The 23,407-nt window shown below is 52.7% G+C and overlaps 1 protein-coding gene and 1 long non-coding RNA gene across 4 annotated transcripts; one reads left to right on the top strand and one right to left on the bottom strand.

The window, feature by feature from the left end:
• Window positions 1–1,668: 1,668 nt before the first annotated feature.
• Window positions 1,669–20,560, top strand: LOC118351377 (uncharacterized). Of its 2 annotated transcripts, XR_004806753.2 has the most exons (5): window positions 1,669–2,217; window positions 11,609–11,692; window positions 14,112–14,160; window positions 17,655–17,784; window positions 19,901–20,560. It is a non-coding gene; the product is annotated as an uncharacterized LOC118351377 (long non-coding RNA). The 2 variants fall into 2 exon arrangements; XR_004806752.2 differs by lacking the exons at window positions 1,669–2,217; window positions 11,609–11,692; window positions 14,112–14,160; window positions 17,655–17,784 and adding an exon at window positions 19,361–19,640.
• CHRM1 (cholinergic receptor muscarinic 1) lies at window positions 8,642–22,427 on the bottom strand. Of its 2 annotated transcripts, XM_025446242.3 has the most exons (3): window positions 21,809–22,427; window positions 21,260–21,351; window positions 8,642–11,148 (listed from the first exon to the last, which is right to left on the bottom strand). In XM_025446242.3, exon 3 carries the CDS (start codon window positions 11,060–11,062, stop codon window positions 9,680–9,682), a length of 1,383 nt encoding a protein of 460 aa, XP_025302027.1. In that variant the 5' UTR covers window positions 11,063–11,148; window positions 21,260–21,351; window positions 21,809–22,427; the 3' UTR covers window positions 8,642–9,679. The 2 variants fall into 2 exon arrangements, with proteins under 2 accessions (XP_025302027.1, XP_025302025.3); XM_025446240.3 differs by lacking the exon at window positions 21,260–21,351.
• Window positions 22,428–23,407: the final 980 nt, after the last annotated feature.

Raw genomic sequence — 23,407 nt, 5'->3', positions numbered from 1 at the left:
TGGAGTACAGAGGAAGAGTTTAACCCAGGGAGGATCAGGAAAATCTTGGGAGTCTTCATCTGAGCTGAGACAGAGGCACCAGTAAGCAGTCCTATGACACAGGCCTGGGTCACCAGCATCGAGGCGACTTTATGTATAGCCACTTAGTTGAGACAGCAGAGTGAATGCGAGGCCCATGCACGGTGTTGGCCAGTTCTGAAGTCATGAGAACCAGCCAGAGGCTGAAGCACAAAGGGCTTTAATAGTCATATTCAAGTTGTCTATACCTTGCCCGTATGAAGATTCTCAGCCTGGTTATGCAGAATCCTCTGGAAAAATCTCTTACATTCAATATCCACTGCATTGGAATCTCCAAGGGGCTGAGCCTGGGAGTTGATTTTTATTTTTAAATTAAATTAAATATTTACTTATTATTTTAAAAAATGATTTTATTTTATTTAATCATGAGAGACACACAGAGAGGCAGACACATAAGCTCAGCCCGATGTGGGACTCGATCCCAATACTCTGGGATCACACCCTGAGCCGAAGGCAGATGCTCAACCTCTGAGCCGCCCAGGCATCACTAATTTTATTTAAAAGAAAATATTTAACTCATTTATTTGAGAGAGAGCACCTGCGTGTGTGGGCGGGGCAGAGGGAGAGAAAGAAGCAGGTTTACTGATGAACAGGGTGCCTGACACATGGGCTTGATCCCAGGACCCCAGAATCATGACCTGAGCTGCAGACCCTTAACCAATGGAGCCACTCAGGCGCCCCTGGGAGTTGAAATTTAAAAAAATATATATTTTATTTATTTATTCACGAGACACACACACATACACAGAGGTAGAGACACAGGCAGAGGGAGAAGCAGGCTCCATGCAGGGAGCTTGATGTGGGACTCGATCGTGATCCCAGGTCTCCAGGATCACGCCCTGGGCTGAAGGTGGTGCTAAACCGCTGAGCCACCTGGGCTGCCCCCAGGAGCTGATTTTTAACCAGCTTTCTGAAATGATTCCCACAGCAGTTGGGGAATCACTAGATCAATGTTTTCCAGACTTGCTGAGTTATGTCTGAAGACAAAGATTAGGGCAAAGAAGTTCTGGTTTTTCTCCTGGATGTCCTGTTTCACCAGGTCTGGGAAAGGACAACAGAATCTCTGTAAGAAGCTCAGATAAGAACGAGGAAGGAACACTGCTCTCACTGGTTGAGAAGCCCTTGGTAGGGAGTGACATAGTCAGGTCTGAGTTTCAGAAAGTTTGCTCTGGCTCTGCTGTTGTGAAAGAAGTTGAGGGTGGCCAGGAGCCCTTTAGGAGGCCGTTGGAACAGCCTGGGATGATTCGGAGGTTAAGGAGGCAGAGGCTGCGGGGTAGGAGAGGAGATAGCTTGGACAGATGGTTCAAAAGAAGCAGCTCTGGGATTTCATGAATGCCTACGAGGGATGGATGTGAATGAAAGGGAGAAGGTAGCTGTGTTGTAGCTCCTGAGTTTCTAGCTTAGGTGTTTGTGGGGGTGGCTGGGGCTCTCAGGCTGGGTAGGGGAGGCAGGAAGAGAAGCAGCTGTGGGTGGGAAGGGGATCAGCTCCTGGTAAATGTGCTGAGTGTGTATGCTCTTGGACTTGCAGGTGGAGGCTTCCAGCAGGGGAGGGTCTGTAGCTAGCAGTGGGTGGGGGCGCGGCGGGGTGTGTGTGTGTTTGCATACCATGAGCGTGAATGATGCTCTGGTGAGCAAGTCGAGTGAGAAGGGTGGGAGGGAGAGGTTGGAGCCCAGAGGACTGGCACCATTAGCAGGACAGAAATGGAGGCGGGACCCCCAGAAGAGAACAGAGCCCGGGGTGGGGATAGGAAGGCAGGAAGAAGAGACAGGTTGGTGTCAGCTAGAGCAGAGCTGTCGCGGGTGACCTTTCAGTTTGCTGACATCTTTGGTGGTCTTCTGGCAGTCCCCCCCAGGGCGCTTCCAGGGGATGAAGGAGAAATGAGGTTTTCTGATTCTAAGGGTAGGAGGGATTTGTACAAGTTTCTAGATAGTATCAGTGGGTGTTCCTGCTTTTCTTTTCTTTTTTTTTTTTTAAAGATTTTATTTATTTATTCATGAGACACACACACACACACACACACACACACACACACACACACACACAGAGACGAGACACAGGCAGAGGGAGAAGCAGGCTCCATGCAGGGAGCCCAACGTGGGACTCGATCCCCAGACCCAGGATCACGACCTGAGCCAAAGGTAGACGCTTAACCACTGAGCACCCAGGGATCCCTGTTCCTGGTTTTCTTTCTTTTCTTCCTTTCTTTTTTTTTTTTTTTTTTGTTGTTGCTCCTGGCTTTCTTAAGCAGCAAAGGAATTTGTTGAAAGGCCATCAGGAACTGCCAGGACGAGGCAGGACCAGACTTGCAAAACGGGCAGGAAGCAAGTGCCAAGCAGCAGGAAGGATAATTTTCCTTTAACTGGAGCAGCCTGGGAGGCTGCCACCAGGGGACACACTGCCAATATGTGCACACAGCTGGACATAGAGTCTCCAGATGGGGTATGGGGGACTCTGAAGTTCAGACCCCAAGTCCCTGCACTGAGGGCACCCTTTCCCAGTCCACAGCGGGGTGCTGATCAGCCCGGGGGTGCCCACATGTAGAGGAGTCAGGATGATTACAGGGTTTTTGGCCAGAGCAACTAGAAGACTGGCAGAGGGGTGCCTTTGCTGAAGTGGGGAAGAGCCTTTACAGGGGAAATGAGCAGGTCAGTTTGGGCCTTGCTGCTTCTGGGGTTTGACAGACACCTAGGTGGGGATGTCAGGACGTTAGTAGGACATGTGCGCCAGTGTTGGTGCAGTGACCTGAACTGGAGATTCGAATCTGGGCGTCATGGGTGCTGCTGGCACGGAGAGCCCCAAAATGTCAGAGGGGCAGTAGGGTAGGTGTAGAGAAGGCAGAGAAGAGGAGTAAGCTCTTCACAGGGTCAGAGACGGGCTGGCAACAGACCCTGCAAGAGAGGGGTAGGGAGGTAGGTGGAAGGGCGCACCCTGGAGGCCTGGCATTGGGGAGATGCTGTGAACGACTCTGCTGGGGGCTGGAGGGAGGACAGAGGCTTGGCCTTTAGGTTTATCAGCATGGAGTGCTTTGGTGACCCTGATGAGAGCAGTTTTGGTTGAGGCTGGGGCAAAAGCCAACTTCGAAGGGGCTTCGTGGAGGATCCGAGGAGAGAGTTGGGAGTCTATGCCCATAGATGGGGGCTATTAAGGAAGAGAGAGACAGGAGGGAGTGAGTAGCAGGGGGAAGACGGGACCAGAAGTCTTTGGTTTCTTTAGCATGCGAGCAGCCACAGCACATTTGCTTAGGGCAAGAGGGGGAGATGCCAGAGGGATGACACTTGCTGGGTAGATGCCTTGGTGGGAGGGAGAGGGGACAGGATCTAGGGTGGGGATAGGGGAGGAGGGCTGGTGGTCCTGCACTGTCACATAGGAGGCACACATGCCAGGACAAAGTAGACCTGTGGGAGTTTGTGAAATTCCACTCCCAGATTGTTTTTTATTTACTTGGTGAAATAGGAAATGAGGTCACCTGCTGAGAGTGAGGATTGGGGCCTCCCCAAGGTTGGAAGTTTGAGGAGAGGGGAGAGGTATGAATAAACATCCAGGATCTTTCCATTCACGGCTGGAGGGAGACTTATAGCATATCAGCTGGGGGTTAGATAGAGGGGATAGAGATTGAGTCAACAACCCATCACACCTACATGATGGAGCCTCCATAAAAATCCCTACAGTATTGGATTCAGAGGGTTTCCCAGTGGGTGAACACAATCATGTTGCTAACAGGGTGGTGCCCCCTAGCTCCACAGGAACGGAAGCTCCTGTGCTTGAGATCCTTCGGGATCTCACCATTCATCTGTCCATTCTCCTTTATCATCTCCTCTATTATCATCCTTTTTTTAAATTTTTATTTTATTTATGATAGTCACAGAGAGAGAGAGAGAGGCAGAGACATAGGCAGAGGGAGAAGCAGGCTCCATGCACCGGGAGCCCGACGTGAGATTCGATCCCAGGTCCCCAGGATCGCGCCCTGGGCCAAAGGCAGGCGCCAAACCGCTGCGCCACCCAGGGATCCCCTATCGTCCTTTTTTTTTTTTTTTTTTTTTTAAATCATCCTTTCCTTTATCGTCTCCTCTCCTCCACCAGTCAATATGTTTATCTGAGTTCTGTGAGCAAATTATTGAACCCGAGGAAGGAGTTGTGGGAATTCCAATATGTAGCCCAATCAGACAGAAGTATGGGTACCCTCATGACCCACTACTTGAGATTGGTGGGGGAGAGGGGGATGTCTTGTGGTCCTGAGCCCCTAACTTGTGGGATCTGATGTTAACCACAGGTAGATAGTGTCAGACACCTGGCTGATGCTGGAGAATTGGCTGGTGTGGTGTGGAAAAAACAAACAAACACCCACCACTTGGTGTCAGAAATTTTGTAAGTAGAATGTAAATAAAGGAAACAGAATTTTTCTATTTTAATGGGGCAAGAAAATTCTAGGCAGAGGAGCCAGAAGAAGTGAAAAGCATGAATGAGTGGGCTGGGGTGCTTCTGGGACCAGGAGAATTTCAGGGTCTGTCTAGGGTCAGTGAGGGTGAGGAGTCACAGAAGAGGCTCAAGAAGGAAGTAGGGCTGAACAGAAGGCTGTTGGGAGGCTGAGGAGCTTGCATTTTTATCTCAAGCTACTGGCTAGTTGTTAGCAAGGGGTTGGCACCATCAGAGCTATGTTTTGGCAAAATCACTTTGACTGAAGCATGGCGAATGAATGGGAACGGGATCAATTAAGTCAGAGGTTGGCAAACTACAGCTGGTTGGCCTGTTTTTGTACTCATTATGAGTGAAGAATGGGTTTTTGCATTTTTAAAGGGCCGAAAAAAAATCAAGAGAAGAATAACATTTTGTGGCACATGAGCATTATATGCAATTCAAAGCTCTGTGGAATTTAAATAAAGTTTTATTGGAACTCAGCCATATTCATTCATTTTATGTATTGTTTATGGCTGCTTTTGCCTACAATGGCAGAACTGAATAGTTGTGACAGAGACTATAATACAGAAGTACCTACATTATATCCTTAATTTTGCCTCTTGGTCCACATAGCCTAAAATATTTACTATCTGGCCCTTTACAGAAAAAGTTTGTTAACCTCTGAAGGATAATTTTAGCATTCAGGAACTCTTGCACTGGGATGGTGACAGGACAGATGGACAGCACTGGATGAATTCAGGAACTGTTCGGGGGGTGGACTGACCAACTGGTACATGGAGTGAAAAAGAGAAGGAGTCCAAGATGACTCACAGATTTATGGATTGAGTGCTGGGTGGATGGTGGGGCTAGCCAGGCCAGGAACACCAGGAGGGGGAGTAGACCTGAGGGGCGGAGGAAGTATGCGGACTGGCAGGAACAGAGACAGTAATTTTCAGGCCTATTTTGTGTGATAGTCTGATTACTGGAGTTATGTAGTTGGCATGTGTTACAAAGATGCTAAGAACAAAGACATCACCTCAAAGTCTTTAGAGCCTGAGGCTGGTGTGGGACACCTGGGCTTCAAAAACCTTCGTGTTGTCAAGGTGAGCAGGTAGGTACCTGTCTGAACATCCAGTTGGATCAGCATCTGTTCTGTAAAAGCAGGGCCAGGTTCCAAGAAATGAAACTGAGGATTCCAAAAGCCTGGGGTAGGCACCGGGAGACATGTGGGGTCTGTCCTGGGATGCCAAGTCTCCCCTGAGCCCTCTCCTACTTGTCTGGTGAAGCCGGCATGCAGGAGAGAGGTCGGGCTTGCCTCGGCGGGTTTAGCGCAGTAGCCAAGCGACCTGGTCCTTCCAGGGCCTTGGGTTCCTACTGAGATGTGGGGGCAGTTGCTGAGGTGGCCAAGACCATCTACTCTATCTTTTGCCCTGTGGTCCTGTTCTCTGGGATGCGGTCCCAGCAGGTTCTAAGCGTCACGATTCTTGATGGGGCTATACCCTCGGTTGCCTGCAGATGACGCTCAAGTGATACGATGGGAGCGGCCCTGAGGACAAAGGCCTAAGGGGTGCCCCTTCTCTAGGCCTGCTTCAACTTGGTAAGGGGAGGAGGTGGCACTCACAAAGCCACCTCATTCTTTCCCTGCTTCCTGTTCATCTGCGAAACAGCCCTTGTTTCTGGGGCCAAGAAAGACTCCCTCAGGGCGGGAGGGGGTGTAGTGTTTGGGGTGGACTGATGCCATGGCCAGCCACCCTCTCCGGTCAAGCTCAAGCTGTTTCCTCTGTCTTCTGGCAGCTGAGTTTGAAGGAATCTTGCTTCAGAGGCTTGCAGGGCCCAGGCTCCATTTCTAGGATGAAGCCTTCCTGGATCACATGCCCTCTCCCCTCCCCCCAGGCTTGCCCCCTGACACTCCTTTTTGCAGGCCCCACTTCTTCCCTCTGGGTTGGCAGGGAGCATGGGACTCTAGACTCTATAAAGCCACTGCTGGAGGTGTAGGGAAAGGTATGGGTCTGAAACCACTTGGTTTCTGACCTTTACCTGAGAACACCCTTGTCCGGTGGTAACACTAGTCTTAGTAGAGCCACGGAGGTGTTTTCTTTTCTGGCCCGCCCGCCCTCTTCACTCTTCTGGGAGCAACTCATTCCTCTTGAGGACACTGAAAGTGAGAGACCTCCCTAGGGTTGCGTGGTGAGGGGCCACGGGCAGGTAGAACCTGCACCTGGGACCCGGGACAAGTGTGCACTTGCGAGCCCCATTCTGATGCTGATACCAGCTCTGACCTCCCACTCTTGGCTTCCAGGAAAGCTGGATCTGATTGCAGCACTACTGCTCTCCCAACACTGCTCGGGCTTTCTCGGTCTCTGTGCCACCCTTCGCCACAGGGTAGGGCATTTAACCCTAAAGTGGACTCAGTGCTATGAGGGAGCAGTGGTGAGGAAGGGGTGCTCCCAGAGTCTAGAGCTGACAACCCAGAAAACTGTGCAGGAGGGAGAGGGGTCTGGGGTCAGCTTCCTAGGGTCACCCTCCCCGGGGTAGTGCTCCTGCCAGCTCCTGGCCAGCCTGTCCCGTCCACTTCGTTAGTGGATCGTCCCTGCCCATAGTGTTGAAAGTTTCTTTTTCAAAGGCTTCCTGGAGTCCTGACAGCTGTGTGTGGGGTAATCTTCCATGGCTTCTCTGCAAATGGTTAGCCCCACCTAGGATCTCATTCCTCTGGCCAGCATTTCTAAAACTTCAGCCAGCATCACAACACCAGGAGGGCTTGTTGAAACGCATGGCTGGGCTCTACCCCTAGAGTTTCTGATTCAGTAAATCTGGAGTGACCCCGAGAACTTACAGATCTAATGAGTTCCTGGGTGATGCTGATGTTACTGGCCAGGACTGCAGTTCCTTCAAGGATTAATAACCCAGGAGGTCTGGGTTGTCCAAACCCTGCACATTCCAAAGAAAGGTTTGGTCCTTGCCTGGCTCCTGGGAGAGCACCCCTAAGGCCCTGATAAAAGTCTCTTTGCCTACCTGGGGCCCTGGGCCTTGTGGTATCAGATTAGCCTCTGGAGGGGCTGGAGATTAAGTAGCTAAGGTCAGCCATGCTTTACATGAGCAGTTTCCAGTAGAAACATTGGACACCGTGGCTCGGGTAAGCCCTGAGGTTGGCAGGACGTCATGCATGTTGTCACATAGAAGAATTAGATGCTGTACCCATGACTCCATTGGGAGAAGATGACTGGAAGCTTGCACCTGGTCTCTCCTAGACTCTGCCCTAGGTGCCATTATTGTTTGCTGATTTTTTTTTTTCCCTAGAGAGGGGGAGGCAGAGGGAGAGGGAGAGAGATCCTAAGCAAGCTCCATGCCCGCTGTGCAGCCTGACATGAGGCTTGATCCCACAACCCTGAGATTGTGACCTGAAATCAAGAGTGGGATGCTTCACCGACTGAACCACCCAGGCACCCCTCCTTTGCTGATTTTAATTTATATCTTTTTACTGTAATAAATTTTAACCACGAGTGTAACAGCTTGGCTGAGTTCTGTGTGTCTTTCCAGCAAATCATTGAACCTAAGAGTGGTCTTGAGGACCCCCAATGATAACCACACCTTGAGAACTGCTGCTCTATGCTTTAGGCATTAGGGTCCCCTCATCAATGAAATGCCTTAGAACCTGGCCTGAAGGTCACCTTTATGGATTACTTTGGCCTGGACCCCAGGTGTCCTCTGTCTGTAGTCCAGGGGTCAGGAGGCTGCGAGTTGCCTGGAAGCCTGGGTGTTGCTTTGTAGGGTAGCCCTGAATATTCCTCCTGGGTCACTGGGCCTTAGTCTCCCCATCTATACATGGGGCCTAGGAGCAATTCTGCTCTCCCTGGGTATAACAGGGCCTTGGAGCAGCCACATATGGCAAAGCTGATGAAGAACATGCTAGGCTATGGGCAAAGGCAATTTATTTCACCTGCTCTCCCTACCGCCCATTAGAGAGCCCTACTCACCTGAGCCGGGGACCCTGGAGTGCTGGGGCCCATGGGTTTCAGCAGAGCCAGGACTTGGTTCTGCCCCTCCTGGGACCACCCTCGGAGCAGTGGCCCACATTCAGCAGTACTGGGGCCTTCCCTGTCCCGTTCTGCCCTGGCCTAAGACTAGGCCCTCCATCCAACACAGCAAAGAAGGCCCCGTAGCCCCCGCTAGTTATGTGGCTTTATTCACAGACTCAGCACTTGCTGAGGATAGAAGGAAAGAACATTTGGGGCCAGGCTAGGCTTGGAGATGAGGGTGCCTGGGAGGCCATGCATGGGTCGGACTGGGAGCTCACAGGAGAGGACCCGTTGGCTGGGCCAGGCCTGTGTGGGGCAGGCTGGAGGCAGGCAGCATGCGGGAGGCCTGGCTAGACCTGTGTGGAGCAGATCCACCCAGGTGGTGGCTGTGAGCCAGGGAGGGAGGGACTGAGGCTTTCTCTGGGGCAGAGGGTATAGGTGTGGGGCTGGACAGCAGGCACCCCTGCCCCTCATTCCCAGGAAAACTACATAGTGGGACAGTCAGAACACCTGGCGCCTGGTCCAGCTGCTGCCTCTGGACTTGGTTTGTGACTAGCCAAGCTGGTCTCTTCTGGTGGCATCGTCCTGATGCTTGGATATTTGCCTTGGGGACACTCTTGGGACATTTGTAAGGAGGCTGGAGCATCCCGGAGAGTGTGCCTAGGCCTGGCAGCATGGGGGGAGGGGATACCCAGCCTGGGGTGCGCCCTTTGAGCCAAGCTTTCCTCTCCGTGGTTGGTGTCAGTTCCCAGCTGCTGTCCCAGGGGGGACCATCTCCCACCTCAATCTGGGCCAGCCCCTCGGCTAGGGATGACTGAAATGTTAACCTTTTTTCTCCTGGCCGGCCCTGGTGGCTCCCGACAGATTTCCTGCCTGAAGGCAAACAGAGGGTTCCAAGCTTGGATCCTCCTCCCCTAGCCTTTTTCCTGGTGAAGAGCCCATTCCCACCCAGCAGGAACAGAAAAACCAGTTCCCCGGGTTCGGGTTCATTCCACCTGGGAATAGCAAGGTTTGGTAAGTTGGCAGGGTCTCTCTAGGCTGTCCAGGAAGGTGACCTAGGGGACGCTCCCCCCAACCCCCCAGGCCTGGTGAGGACAGAGCAGGGCCCTGGGTCTGAGGTCACAGCCCCTGCCCACTTCCTACCCTGCTCTCCCAGGGACTGGGGTGGTGGGATGCAGGTGAGGGGTCATCAGCATTGGCGGGAGGGGGTGCGGTGCACAGAGCCAGGGCGCTTGGGGATCTTGCGCCAGCGACGCTTGTCCCAGCGGCAGAGCAGCAGCAGGCGGAAGGTGTCCCGGAAGGCTTTGTTGCAGAGCGCGTAGCACATGGGGTTGATGGTGCTGTTGACGTAGCACAGCCAGTAGCCCAGCTCCCACAGGGTCTCGGGAACACAGTTCTTGCAGAAGGTGGACACCAGCACCATAATGTTGTACGGCGTCCAGGTGAGGATGAAGGCCAGCAGAATGGCACTCAGGGTCCGAGCCGCCTTCTTTTCCTTGACCAGCGAGAAGGTCTTCCGCTTGGCCAGCTGCTCCTTCCCTCGGGCCTTCTGGCCCTTGCCTGCTCGCTCGCGCCCTTTCCGCGTGGGCCTCTTGACTGTATTGGGAGAGCTCCGGGGGGGCTGCTTGGTGGGGGCCGGCGCCTCGGGATCCACCATGGGCATCTTGATCACCACCTCGGAGCCGGGCTCCTCGCCCTCCGACGAGGTGAGGGACTCCATGGAGCCTTCGTCCTCTTCTTCTTCTTCCTTCCAGCTGTAGGCCTGCAGCAGCCGGGGTGTGCGGCAGCAGCGGCAGCAGCGGCCCGGGGGGGTCTCTGGGGAGCCCTCAGTCCCCCGCTGGGACCGCTCTGAGCTGCTGCTGCTGCCGCCCCCCTTGCCGGGAGTCTCGGAGCCCTGCAGGGCCGCAAGCTCCCGGGCCCGATTCTCCGTCTCCCGGTAGATGCGCCAGTAGAGTGTGCACATGACCGTGACTGGGAGGTAGAAGGCAGCCATGGCTGTGCCAAAGGTGATGATGGGTTGGGAGAGGAACTGGATGTAGCACTGCCCGGCCAGCACTGTCCGCTCCCCTACCAGGTACTGCCAAAAGAGGATGGCCGGGGCCCAGAGGATGAAGGAGACCAGCCAGGCCAGGCCGATCATCAGGGCTGCCCGGCGGGGTGTGCGCTTGGCTCTGTAGCTCAGGGGCCGGGTCACGGAGAAGTAGCGGTCAAAACTGATGAGCAGCAGGTTCATGACGGAGGCATTGCTAGCCACGTAGTCCAGGGCCAGCCAGAGGTCGCAGGCCAGTGTGCCCAGCGCCCAGTGGCCCATGAGCAGGTACGTGGTATAGAGGTTCATGGAGAAGGTACCGATGATGAGGTCAGCGCACGCTAGGCTGAGCAGGAAGTAGTTGTTGACTGTCTTGAGCTCAGTGTTGACCTTGAAGGAGATGAGAACCAGCAGGTTGCCTGTCACTGTGGCCAGGGACAGGAGGCCTGTGGTGATCCCGATGAAGGCCACTTGCCAGGGACCCTTTCCCGGTGCCAGAACGGTGATGTTGGGGCTGACAGCGGGTGGGGCCGAGGTATTCATGGTGGCCCGGTGGGGCTTGGGGCCGGGCGGGGGGCAGCCCCTTCTTCTAGTCAGACTACAGGGCTTCTTCAGGGGGAGGTCATCACCTGAAAAGAGATGACATGGACTTTGGTTGGGCTGCTGGTCATCTCCAGGTGGAAGGTGCTAGGGTCACAGCCTCTGCCTTCTCAGGGCTTTAGGCCAGACATCACCCTTTCTCACCAGTGGCCACACACCATCATTTACAGTGCACTTTCCCAGCCGTGAATGGATGTGCCAGCAGCACTGGGGCAGAAGTGGTTTGGAATCGAGATGGAGTCCCTCCTTCCAGTTTCACCATTCAGACTCTGAGCCTCAATTTTCTCATTGGGAAATTGCTACTAATTCCTGTCTTGCTTAACTCATGTGGCAGGAGTTGGGAGACTCGCTTTGTATACAGCACTGCCAAATTTTCAAAGCACTTCACTCAATTTTATTAAAGCTCTCATTTACTAGGTAGTTACTACATGCCAGACACAGCACTAGCACTTAATTGAATTATCTAATTTAACTGTTGTACATCTCTAGGAGGAAGGTCTCTTATGCTCCTCATTTCCCTGAGGCAACTGTGGCTCCAAGCAGCTACAAGACCTGGCCACAGTGACAGAGGAGGTGAGTGTGATTAGAACCCACACCTCTCTCCTCCTCTGAGCATGTGGAGCTCCAGCAGGCTCCTTCCATCAAATATGGAGAGATGGGAAGGCAGGAGATGGGTGGGGAGGGCTCTAGAGAAGATAGGGGGAAGGAGGTGTATGTTGTGTGTCTGCATGGTTCCGTGTGTGTGTGCGCACGCGTGTGTGACCGAGACAGAAATAGAAAGAGAGAGAGAGGAGATGAGAGAGTTGGAGGGCAGTGTTTGGAGCTAAATGAGACCCTATAGGAGGGCGGGGTGGGGGGATCCCTGGGTGGCGCAGCGGTTTGGCGCCTGCCTTTGGCCCAGGGCGCGATCCTGGAGACCCGGGATCGAGTCCCACGTCGGGCTCCTGGTGCATGGAGCCTGCTTCTCCCTCTGCCTGTGTCTCTGCCTCTCTCTCTCTCTGTAACTATCATAAATAAATAAAAATTAAAAAATATTAAAAAAAAAAAAAAGGAGGGCAGGGGGGGACTTGTGCTGGACCTGAACTCCTGCCTGGTAGTAGAAAGTCTGGAGTGAAAGCAGGTAGTGAGGGCAAGGGTCTCAGCTCCCAGTGGGGATCTGGCCCCAGATGAGGTGTGAGAACCCCCTTCTGTCTCCCCACTCTGTTCTTTGGTCCAAGGACCCAGGGGGACAGCAAGGGGAAAGGGAAGATCCCCTATATTTTTCTTTTTTTAAAAAATATTTTATTTATTTATTCATGAGAGACAGAAAGAGAGAGACAGAGACACAGGCAGAGGGAGAAGCAGGCTCCCTGCGGGGAGCCTGTTGTGGGACTCGATCCCGGGACTCTAGGATCCCACCCCGGGCGGAAGGCGGGCACTCAACCGCTGAACCACCCAGGCCTCCCTCTCTACATTTTTCTTGAAACTGGAGTCCAGCCTGGGCACTAAAGGCGGGTAAAGGGAAAAGCCAGATCTCTGAGCAACCTTCTGGTGATGGGGTTGCTCAGCGCCTCCCTCCCCCGCCTCATGCTCAGCCACAGCCTTGCTGTTGTATGTTTTGGCTGGTCCCTTCCTGTTCTGGGCCTCAGGTGTCTATCTGTCCACAGAAGAGTTGGGGTCTCCTCCCACCTGCAGCTATGGCTTCAGGGGCTGTGTCATTGGAGCTATTCCAAGGGAGAGATGTCAGGCAAGGGCCCACCAGCCTCCGGTGCTCCTCAGGACCAGGTCTGTGGCAGAGAAACTAGTGTGCTATATGCCTGTGAGGAGATCGATGCCTGTTGGGGGGGCAGGGGAGGGCCTTGAGGTGCGTGGCTGGGACAGTGTGTGACCGAGGGTGTGTGGTGGAGCTCATCTCCACTGGTCATGGTGTTGGTGTTTGGGAGGGACTCTTTGGAGTGTGAATGAATGAGCCAGAAGGACTGTGGCTATGAGTGTGTGCCTGTGTTTTGGGCAGTTTGCACATCAAGGAGACAGGGGACATCATGGTGGAAGAGTCTGGACAGTGTGAGCTGGACTGTCTCCATTTGAATACAGGCTCTACCATTTACTACCTGCCGGTGGTATACTTTCCATGAGCCTCGGTTTCCTCAGCTGAAAAATAGGAATGACTACTCCCTAGCTAATAAATCAAGGAATTATTGTGAAGCCAAAATGGGTCCATGGGCGTTGAGTCCCCAGGACAGGCCTGCCACATGATGAGCACTAGGTCCCCGTTGAGTCTTAGCATGTGTACTAGTGGAGGCTCCCTCCTGTGAATGTCTGCTCCTTTTTTTTTTTTTCTAAGATTTATTTATTTGAGGGGGGAGGGATAGGGAGAAGGAGAGAAAAAGAATCCCAAGTAGAACCCCTGTTGAGCATGGAGCCCAATGCAAGGCTTGATCCCAGGACCCTGAGACCATGACCTGAGCTGAAATCAAGAGTTGGATGCTTAATTGACTGAGCCACTCATGTGCTCCAAGTGTCTATTCCTTTGATTAAAAATTTCTCAGGGTAGCCTGGGTGGCTCAGTCAGTGGAACATGTGACTCTTGATCTTGGGGTCATGAGTTCGAGCCCCACGTTGGGCATAGAAATCACTTAAATAAATAAACTTAAAAGAAATTTCTAGGGATGCCTGGGTGGCTCAATGGTTGAGTGTCTGCCTTCAGCTCAGGGCATGGTTCAGGAGATGCAGGACAGAGTCCCACCGCGTCAGGCTCCACTGGAGGAGCCTGTTTCCCCCTTTATGTCTCTGCCTCTCTCTCTCTGTGTCTCTCATGAATAAATGAATAAAATCTTAAAAAAAAAGAAATTTCTAATACTATGACAATAGCAACTAATAATGATAATGATCATTGCTATTATTCAGTTCTCCTTGAGTGGCAGTCACTGCTCAAAGTGCTTATGTGCATTATTGCCTGTAATCTTCACTGGGCACCTGTGACTGAGGGGTTGCTCTTCTCTCCATTTCACAGGTGAAAAACTGAGGTTGAAAAAGCAAGAGAATGGCACAGTATCACACAGGTAAGGTAGGAACCAAGATCTGAGCCCAAGCAGTTTGTGCCAATGAAACTTTATCTATAAAAACAGATGGCTGGCCTGGAGGCCACAGTATGCCAATTTGAATTTTATTTTTTAAATTGTATTTATTGAGACACCTCCTCGCAGGGAGCCTGCTTCTCCTTCTGCCTATGTCTCTGCCTCTCTCTCTGTGTCTCTCATGAATAAATAAATAAAATCTAAAAATAAATAAATAAATTGTATTTATTTATTTTTGTAATAATCCCTACACCTAACACGGTGTCAAAGTCATGATCCTGAGGTCAAGAATCATGTTCTCTTCTGATTGAGCCAGCCAGGTGCATGTCAATTTGAATCTTAAAAATATTATGCTGAAATATTATTTGGCCTGCTTACTGAGTTTTGCTGCATCCTTTTCCCATAACCAAAGTAAAGTGCTGGGCTGGAGGCTGGCATCAGACTGTGCCTGCTGGGGCTTTCTCTGGGTATGATACCACCCATGGCAGGGTTGCCCTGCACAACTCTTGTCCCTCTGATCTGAACTTAGTGCTGTTGTTGTGGTTGTTGTTCTAAAGATTTTTGTTTATTTATTTGGGGGAGAGTCAGAAAGAGAGAGAGAATGAGCATGGGATCAGAGGAGAGGGAGAAGCAGGGAGCCTGACGCTTGATCCCCTGACTCTGGGGTCATGACCTGAGCCAAAGGCAGGTGCTTAACCGACTGAGCCACCCAGGTGCCTGAACTCAGGGCTGTTTAGTGCCAATTACACACACAGAGCAACTGAGGTCCAGAGTAAAGGGAGAAGTTATGGTATATCCCAAAGTCTCCTAGCTCATAGCCTGGTGCTGCCTCCCTTTCCTGATCCTCAACCTCTGGTGCTTTGGGACCAGTGGTTCCCCGGGCCAAGACCTGAAAAGCCTGAGTCAGACAAGATGAGTTTGCTGACCTCAGAGGCCACACCCTCGGCAGCTCCAGGAGCATCCTGTCTGCCTGGGCGCGGCGCAGCCCTCAATGCAGTGCCAAGGCCTCCAGTGTCGGATCTGGTCCCACACCGCAGCAGGACCAGGCCTAGGAGGACCTAAGGGAGACAGTTTTGCCTGGGGTGTAAAATTTGAGGTACCCCCAAACTCAGTAGTCAAGAAAATGATATTTAATGCAATATTTAAAAAATGGGGGGATCCCTGGGTGGCTCGATGGTTTGGTGCCTGCCTTTGGTGGAGGGCATGATCCTGGAGACCCAGAATCGAGTCCCAAATTGGGCTCCTTGCATGGAGCCGGCTTTTCCCTCTGCCTGTGTCCCTGCCTCTCTCTCTCTCTCTCTGTGTTTCTCATGAATAAATGAATAAAATCTTAAAAAAAAAAAAAGGGGATCCCTGGGTGGCGCAGCGGTTTAGCGCCTGCCTTTGGCCCAGGGCGCGATCCTGGAGACCCGGGATCGAATCCCACGTCAGGCTCCCGGTGCATGGAGCCTGCTTCTCCCTCTGCCTATGTCTCTGCCTCTCTCTCTCTCTGTGTGTGACTATCATAAATAAATGAAAAAAAAAAAAAAAAAGGGATGCCTGGGTGGCTCAGTGGTTGAGTGTCTGCCTTTGGCTCAGGGCATGATCCTGAGGTTCTAGGATTGAGTCCCGCATCAGGCTTCTCCCTTTGCCTATGTCTCTGCGTCTCTCTCTTTGTGTCTCATGAATAAATAAGTAAAATCTTTAAATAAATAAATAAATAATGGAAATTGATGGGGCGCTTGGCTGGCTCAGTTAGAAGAGTCCATGACTCTTGATCTCAGGGTTGTGAGTTCGAGCCCCATGTTGGGTGTAGAGATTACATTAAAAAAAAAAGAGGGGATCCTTGGGTGGCTCAATGGTTTAGCACCTGCCTTAGGCCCAGGGTGTGATCCTGGGGTTCCAGGATCAGGTCCCACATCGGGCTCCTTGCATGGAAACTGCTTCCCCCTCTGCCTGTGTCTCTGCCTCTTTCTCTCTCTCTCTGTGTCTCTCATGAATAAATAAATAAAATCTTAAAAAAAAAAAAGGAAATTGATGCAAAACAATCCATCATGAACAAAATTTTAAATAAAGGCAGGGTTCAACCCTGCACTTACACAAACAATCCTATCACACATGACTCACCCTGTTCCTGGCCCTGTTTCCAATGAAACTTTATTTACAAAAATAGATGGCCCGCCTGTGGGCTGCCTGGTTTGCTGTTTGATTGTGGTTTGTTTGTTTTTTTTGCTAGTTGATTTTTAAAAATGTTACATTTCAATGTTAGTTATCTTGATGAGTGAGTTTTGTGTGTGTCCTCCCTCAAAACTGTCTCTTCCCAGCAGTGTGATCCTCAGCAATCATTTAACCTGTCCTTCCCTGGCCTCTCTGCATCTGCCAGTTTATGGGACTAATGGCATCCAAAGCCTCTCCCCACTTATTTCTGGCTCCTCATTCTGATCCATAGCCCAGTCACCTCTTGCTGCGCCCTTCAGCTTACAGACTCTGGCATAGCCCCTCTCTAGGCCCCAGAGTCCTTGTTTATTTTTTCTTCTTCTTTTCTTTTTTAAAATGTATTTAGGGGGACTGCGGTGGCTCAGTGGTTGAGTGTCTGCTTTTGGCTCAGGGTGTGATCCCAGGTCCTGGGATCGAGTTCCACATTGGGCTCCCTGCATGGAGCTTGCTTCCCCCTCTGCCTACATCTCTGCCTTTCTCTCTGTGTCTTTCATGAATTAAAATAATTATAATTTTTTAATAATTATAAAATAATTATTTAAATTTATTATTTTTAGAAAAAGAAAGCTCTACACTCAGTGTGGGGCTTGAACTTGCAACCCAAGGATCAAGGGTTGAAGTTCCACCAACTGAGCCAACCAGGCACCCCTCAGATTACTCATTTGTACAGTAGGGGACTTGGACCAGCTTGGCAGGTGGGGAGATTTTCCAGAGCCCTGATACGGGACCCAAATCCTTGAGTGGAGGGTGCAGAGACTGAAGGCTCATTTGGGTTCTCCCAGATGGGGTTGGAATGACATCTCCTTGGGGTGGGGACATAGCAACCTCTGTTTATCAAAAGCTTTTATTAAAACTAGCTATAGCTTTTATGAGTTTAATTAAAAATTTTTTAAAAATTTATTTGAGAGAGAGAGGGAGAGTGAGAGAGCAAAAGCAAGGGGAGGAGCAGAGGGAGAGGGAGAAGCAGGCTCCCCGCTGATTAGGGAGCCTGATGCAGGGCTCCATCCTAGGACCCCAGGATCATGACCTGAGCCAAAGGCAGCAGCTTAACCAACTGAGCTACCCAGGCGCCCCTAGCTTTGATGGGTTTTAAAAAGGCTTTCAGGATGGGGACCTATGAGAAGTGATCCTTGGAGGTAAGGGGGCCGGCAGTCCCTCTCTCCTTAATGGATAGAAGTCCCTTCCACTCACTCATTTTAATAGCCACACTGATGACCACTATAATTAATTACCTTCTGCATGCTGGGCAGTTGATGTATGATATCATTTCCTTTAATCCACAGGGCACCCAATGGGAATTCTTCTCTCTATTTCATAGATGAAGACACTGAGGCCAACAGGGCTAAGAGACTTGCTGATGGTCTCACAGGAAGTGGTGGAGCTGGGATTCTATGGGGCCCTGCAGGCTCCGAGGTATACATTCTTTCCACTTCCCTTTATACCCCCCTGTGAGCTGTAGGGGCTAATGTCTCCCACCTGGGACAACTTGGAGGAGGGTGGTGGTTCTGGGGAATTGGACCCTGATTTTTGCCGCTGCCTGGATATTTTTTTTAAAGATTTTATTTATTTATTCATAGAAACACACAGAGAGAATGAGAGGCAGAGACACAGGCAGAGGGAGAAGTAGGCTCCATGTAGAGAGCCTGACGTGGGACTCGATCCAGGGTCTCCAGGATCACACCCTGGGCTGCAGGCGGCACCAAACCACTGCGCCACCAGGGCTGCCCTGCCTGGATCTTTTGAACCCCTAAGATGTAGCCCAAGAACAGAGCTGTCAATAACTGTGCCTTTTTTCCACCATCAGCAGCAAGGGTCTTCCCCCAAACCTCTCTTGGACAGTGATTTGCTTAGGAGGATGCTCCTGGTGGCTCTGCTTTGGTCCCTGTTGTGTGACCTTGGGCACGTCACTGTCCCAACTTCATAATCCTTCTGTAGGGATGACTGTATGTGTGTGTGAGGGTGTGTGCATTGCTGAGTGAAAATAAGAAATGGTGGGGTGGGAGTGTAACTTTGAGGGGATGGGGTAGGACTCATTTTCTGAGGGTCTCATGTCTGGGGTACCGGAAGGAGGCAATGAAATAGGGAGGTGCTTTTCTGCTTAGGACCATGGCCTCCTGATGAAGGCTGTTGGCAGCTTTGCATAATATCATTAGTATTATCATAGCAAACGGCATTTACTGACTGCTTACCATATACCAGACACGGCTCTACGCATTATATTCGTGATTTAATTGACCTGTTACAACTCCTTGTGAAGCGGGTTTTATTAACCTCAATTTGCAAAAGTGACAGCTGAGGTTTTGAGACCTTAAGGTCCTGAGAGCTCATCAGTGAGGCAACTGGGATTTAGGCCTTTTGGACCCCTGCCCACTCTAAATCCCTCATATGAGAATGGTGGGCTCCACGGACTCCTCGCTCACCTTGACTGACCTGGCCAACCCATAGTTTGAGTCACTGAGGACTCGGTCCTTCCTTTAGAATCTGGCCCCTGCGTGTTGTGTATGCATGTGTGTGTGTGACAGTGTCTGTTGTTGATCTGCGTGATGTATGATGACAGTGCCGTGGGAAGGGGGAGGCCTAGCCGTAGCTCTGAGAAGCAGGGTAGGGGCTGTATCTGCCTCATTCGCTGCTTGGCACACATGGTCACTCAATAAATATCTGTGGGGTAAACACAGGGAGATATGCATGGGGTCCTTCTGTTTGACTTCAGGCTCAGAGGCATGAGGATGAACCCACAGGGGTCAGGCTCCAGAGTATGGGCACCCTGCACCTTCCAGTTCTTGCCTCCCCTCCCTTGCCAAGTCACTATCTCCTCACCTGTAAAACGGACCAAGGAGACCCTGACTCCTCTGCTGCAGGGAAACTGAGGGAGGTGACAGGACTGGCACGGGTGTAGGATGGGCCCTGTCAGTGTCAGGGAAGGAAAAAGTCGGCCTGGGCTTAAAGAGTTAAGGGATGAGGTCAGAGCCTCTAGAACAGCAGGCTAGATTGTCTATGGCCAGAGCCTTGGACCAATCCCCAGGGGCTGGGGATCTGGCTGGCCAGAGGAAGAAGGGGGCTGGGAGCCATCGCTGGGGAGAGGGATTCCTGAACACTTGGGCTTCCTGAATGTCGCCACTGGCCAAGTTGTGAAGGGGAGACGGAGAATGAGGGGGTGCTGGGGAAGAGATTCAGGAGGAAGAGCGAAGCCATCTTGTGATTCTGGGCCTGGATGTTGGCAGAGCGTGGGGAATAGCTGGAGAGAATGGGCGATACTTGACGAGAAGGAGGTAGGAGGTAGGGGCTGCAGGGCTGGGCTTCTGGGACTTTACATATGCAGACAGGAGGGCGCTCCTCCGGCCTGGTCTTCGGACTGGTCCCTTCTGCTGGAGGCTAAATCCCGAAGCCAGCCTGTCAGAGGCGGCTCTCCCCCTGGCTTAACTTTTCTCTACAAGTAGCTCTTGACCCATGAAAGGAGCACAAAACTCTTACCTCTGTGCCTGGCCTGGGGAACGAGGGGGTAAACACATGCAATCTTTCACATTTCCAGGCTCAACAGTTACCACCGGAGTGGCAGCTAGCCCTGGGGAGATCAGCAGGCATCAGTTGAATACTCATAAATGTGCTGCCGAGCCGGAAGAGGAGCAGGAGCGTCAGCCCTAGAACCACTGCCAAATACACTCACTGCTGATGGACTTTAACCAGTTGCCCGACTTCAGCCAAACCATGCCAGAGCCGGCAGTCAGCAGGCTGGGCCCCAGACCTCACTCTGTCAGGTGGCATCAGCAGTGCTCCACCCCTCATCATCCTCTCCACTTGCTCCCTGTTCTTCCATCCTCGACTTCTCCTCCTCATTTCCTTTCTTCTCGCTCCCTCCCTCCCCCATCCTTCTAGGCATCACCATGGCATCACAGCAGAGCAGAAACCTCAGCGAGATATTCACCCACCTCTCCCCGCCTGCCCTCCCCTCCGGAGGAGCCGAAGCTCCTGCCTCACAGCGCTCGCTGCTCCCCCACCCCATCATCTTGCTGTGTGTGTGGGGGGGTGGGAGTGCAGTGCTGAACTGAGGGTGAGGGGAATGGGGTCCCTCCTGGGCTGGGACCCTTCTGAGACCATAAGCATGTCCCTTCTCCTTCCTGGGCCTCAATCTCTCCATCTGTTCAATGGGAAGGTTTCTTTTAAGGGCTGATGTGACCTCTGCCCAACCCCATCTTGGCACTCTGGACTCCTCTTTGCACTTGGGGATCTAGTTCTCAGACCTCCAGGGCCCGGCCCCGGAGACAAGAGTCAAGTCTTCCGCAGCCCTGTTTCGCCATCCCCTCCCCTGCCTTCTATATCTCAGTAGGGATCATGGCTTGCCTAGTGGCTGAGGTCAGGGGGCAGAGAACTAACTCTTATCTGACAGCTCAGTGAGCAGCTGATTACCCAGGGACAGGAGACTGTCCGGCTATAGGAGACAATCTGACTCCTTCCGGCCAGTTGGGCGGGGGTGGGAGGGTGGGTTGTTGTCGGTGGTTGGGTCAGCCTGAGTGGGGCTGTAGGTATGTTTTGTGGCAAGAGGTGAATCCCTCTCATTAGCACTGATAACCCAGAAGCAGCACTTATCTGAATGACCCAATGAGGGCTGACCACCCAGTTCCTAGCTACCAGCCTACATTGTGGAGTCTGGGGGTACTGAGATGGGGGCCTGCATGGGTGCCCATTAGTATCCCTGCATGACCAGGACACAGGACTGAGATCTACTCTGTGGGAGTCCAAGATACTGTGGACCTAGGGAGGGCCCTCTGGGCCCTTGCACACGTCAGGGCCACGTTCCCTGGCTGGTGTGGCCTTCCATGTGGCCATTTGTTCCCTGAGAGCCCTGGGGCTCTTGGCCTGGTCTCCTGCTGGCTTCTGGCCTAATACCCACCTTGGCATCCAGCTTGTCCATCTGGCCAGCAACCTGATTCAGTCCATCTTGGGGGGACTGGAAATGGATGGGGTGGTGGGATTCAGGGTTCCCTGAAGGAGAAGAGGAGGAGATTCTGGGACTGGCACCCCAATGTCGAAGGGGGGGTGTCAACCTCCCACGGGATGCTGGTGGCAAGGGCTGCCCTCTGGCCTCCTACCCTTTCCACTCTGTCCCTGGGATTCTGGGTCCTCTGTCTGCTACGTAGCAGCTTAATCTCTCTGAGCTCCAGGTCCAGTTTCCTAAGGGGGGGTCTCCATCGCCTTTGCCAGCTGAACTCCAGAAAAACATCAGGTGTATCTGCTCAAAGCCACGAGACTGGGTGTTTGGAGCAGCCAGTTCCAATGCTACAGAGTCCCCTTGGCTTCTAGACCCCTCCTGGGCCCCCTCCTCTCTCTGGAGTTCCTCCCCATTTCCTGCTAGTCCTGGTCTCTGCTTTGCTCCCAGGACCCTGCTTTTTCCGCCCCCGCCTCAGTGGAGCCCCTCCCAAACCCTCTCAAATGTACTCACCATGGGTCTGGAGAAGGGTCTGTAGGATCCTCAGCCCCACTGCCTTCCCGGGGGGCCGGCGGCGTCTCCAGGGACCCAAACACCTGGCTCCGGTGGGGGGGGGAGCTGCGCCCTGTGCTGGCAGCCGGGAGAGGCACAGCCAGTGATTGGCATGTCCCACCCCCTGGCACGCCAGCCTGGGGGGGGGGTGGAAGGAGGAGAGCAAAGAGAGGGAGGGAGGAGAGAGAGAAAAGGAAGGGAGGGGGAGCTGGAGGGAAGCCTCAGGCAGCGTCTGGGGTTGGACTAGGTCCTGGAGCGTGCCCCCCCCCTCCACTAGGGCACCTAATTTGAGCCCCAAGAGGGAGGAGGTAGGACATGAGGAAAACGAGCCCAGGAAGGCTAAAAGTCCAGAATGGGAGAGAAGGCGGATACAGGGAGACAAACACCCACACCCACTGCACACAGACTCATCGGTACACACACACACACACACACACACACCCTCACAAAGGCACACTGTTTCCTGGGGCTCCTTCCCCCACCCAACCTTAGAGCCCCTAACCCATGTGCACCGTGCCCCAACGCTCATGCCCCGGCATTCACACGCCTGTTTCCCTCACATACATGCCCTGCCCCCTGCACATGCCCACACGCCCACCCACCCACCCACCCAGCCCCACACCCTGCTCTTCCTCCCTGCTGCGAAGGAGCTAGATTCCTTCTGTTTGGAAATGACACATTGGGCCTCACGTGAGAGGCTCCAACTTGGAACAGACCCAGAGGGCTGGTGCACCCGCCCCAGGGGCTGGGCAGACGTCCCCGCGTGCTGGGCTGCGTGCTCTGGCGTCTGTCCCTGCTGCTAACCCGGGTGTGAGGATATATGGGGGTCTGATGGGGAGGGATGAGTGGGGGTCGTGTGCCCACCACACGTGCTGCTGAGTGTCCCCTCCCACGTGAGTGTCCCTGAAATACCATGCAACCTGTGTAAATGCAGGTGTCACCCTCCTGGTCTGGAACCAGGACGTGTGTATACACGTGTGTCTGTATTCGGTGTGTGTCTGAGTGTTGCCCAACTGTGGAACTTGCTAATTCTGACAAGGGAGGCAGCCTCTACCTCCCTGCCTGCTCCACCCCCAGCTTCCACTTGGAAGACAGACAGACAGGCAGACAGACAGCTCTCCTCCCAGCTTGTCAAACTCTGTCTCCCCTGACTCCCACTCAGGGCTCACAGGTGTGTACCTGGGAAGTGACAAACTTGCCCTTCTTCCCCAACTCCTTTAGCCCCACTGCTTGGTTAATACCCCCTGCACCGCCCCTCACCCTTTCTGGTTTTCTGGTTGAGTTTCCTCAGAGATAGAACCCCTGGGGGCCCTTTACCATAGAGACTGTGGGTTCTGCACCGCCCTCACCTGGCCCTAGAGACCTCCTGGGGAGCTGACCAGGGACAGATGCTGGGGAGACTTCTGCTGGGCTGCTGTGTCCTCTGCCCCCCTGGGCCATGCTGAAGCTCTGGGGTGGAAGGTAGGATGCACAGGGATCCATCTACTTAATCCCATTATGCAGATGAGGAAACTGAAGAGCAGAGGCGTGATTCACACACGGGGGGCAAATGTTTGGACT

This window comes from Canis lupus, chromosome 18 (genome assembly GCF_003254725.2).
Source record: "Canis lupus dingo isolate Sandy chromosome 18, ASM325472v2, whole genome shotgun sequence".
Taxonomy (NCBI): domain Eukaryota; kingdom Metazoa; phylum Chordata; class Mammalia; order Carnivora; family Canidae; genus Canis; species Canis lupus.
Note: the sequence above shows the minus strand (reverse complement) of the source record. Positions and strands in the feature narration are given on the sequence as shown.

Bases quoted from the DNA above. Each gene is read 5' to 3' on its own strand.
- CHRM1 (XM_025446240.3), bottom strand. From the start codon at position 22,376: ATGAGCGTTGGGGCACGGTGCACATGGGTTAGGGGCTCTAAGGTTGGG. The intron at 11,149-21,808 runs GTGAGTACATTT...ATCTCTTTTCAG, and splicing joins GACCCTTCTCCAGACCCATG to GTGATGACCTCCCCCTGAAG.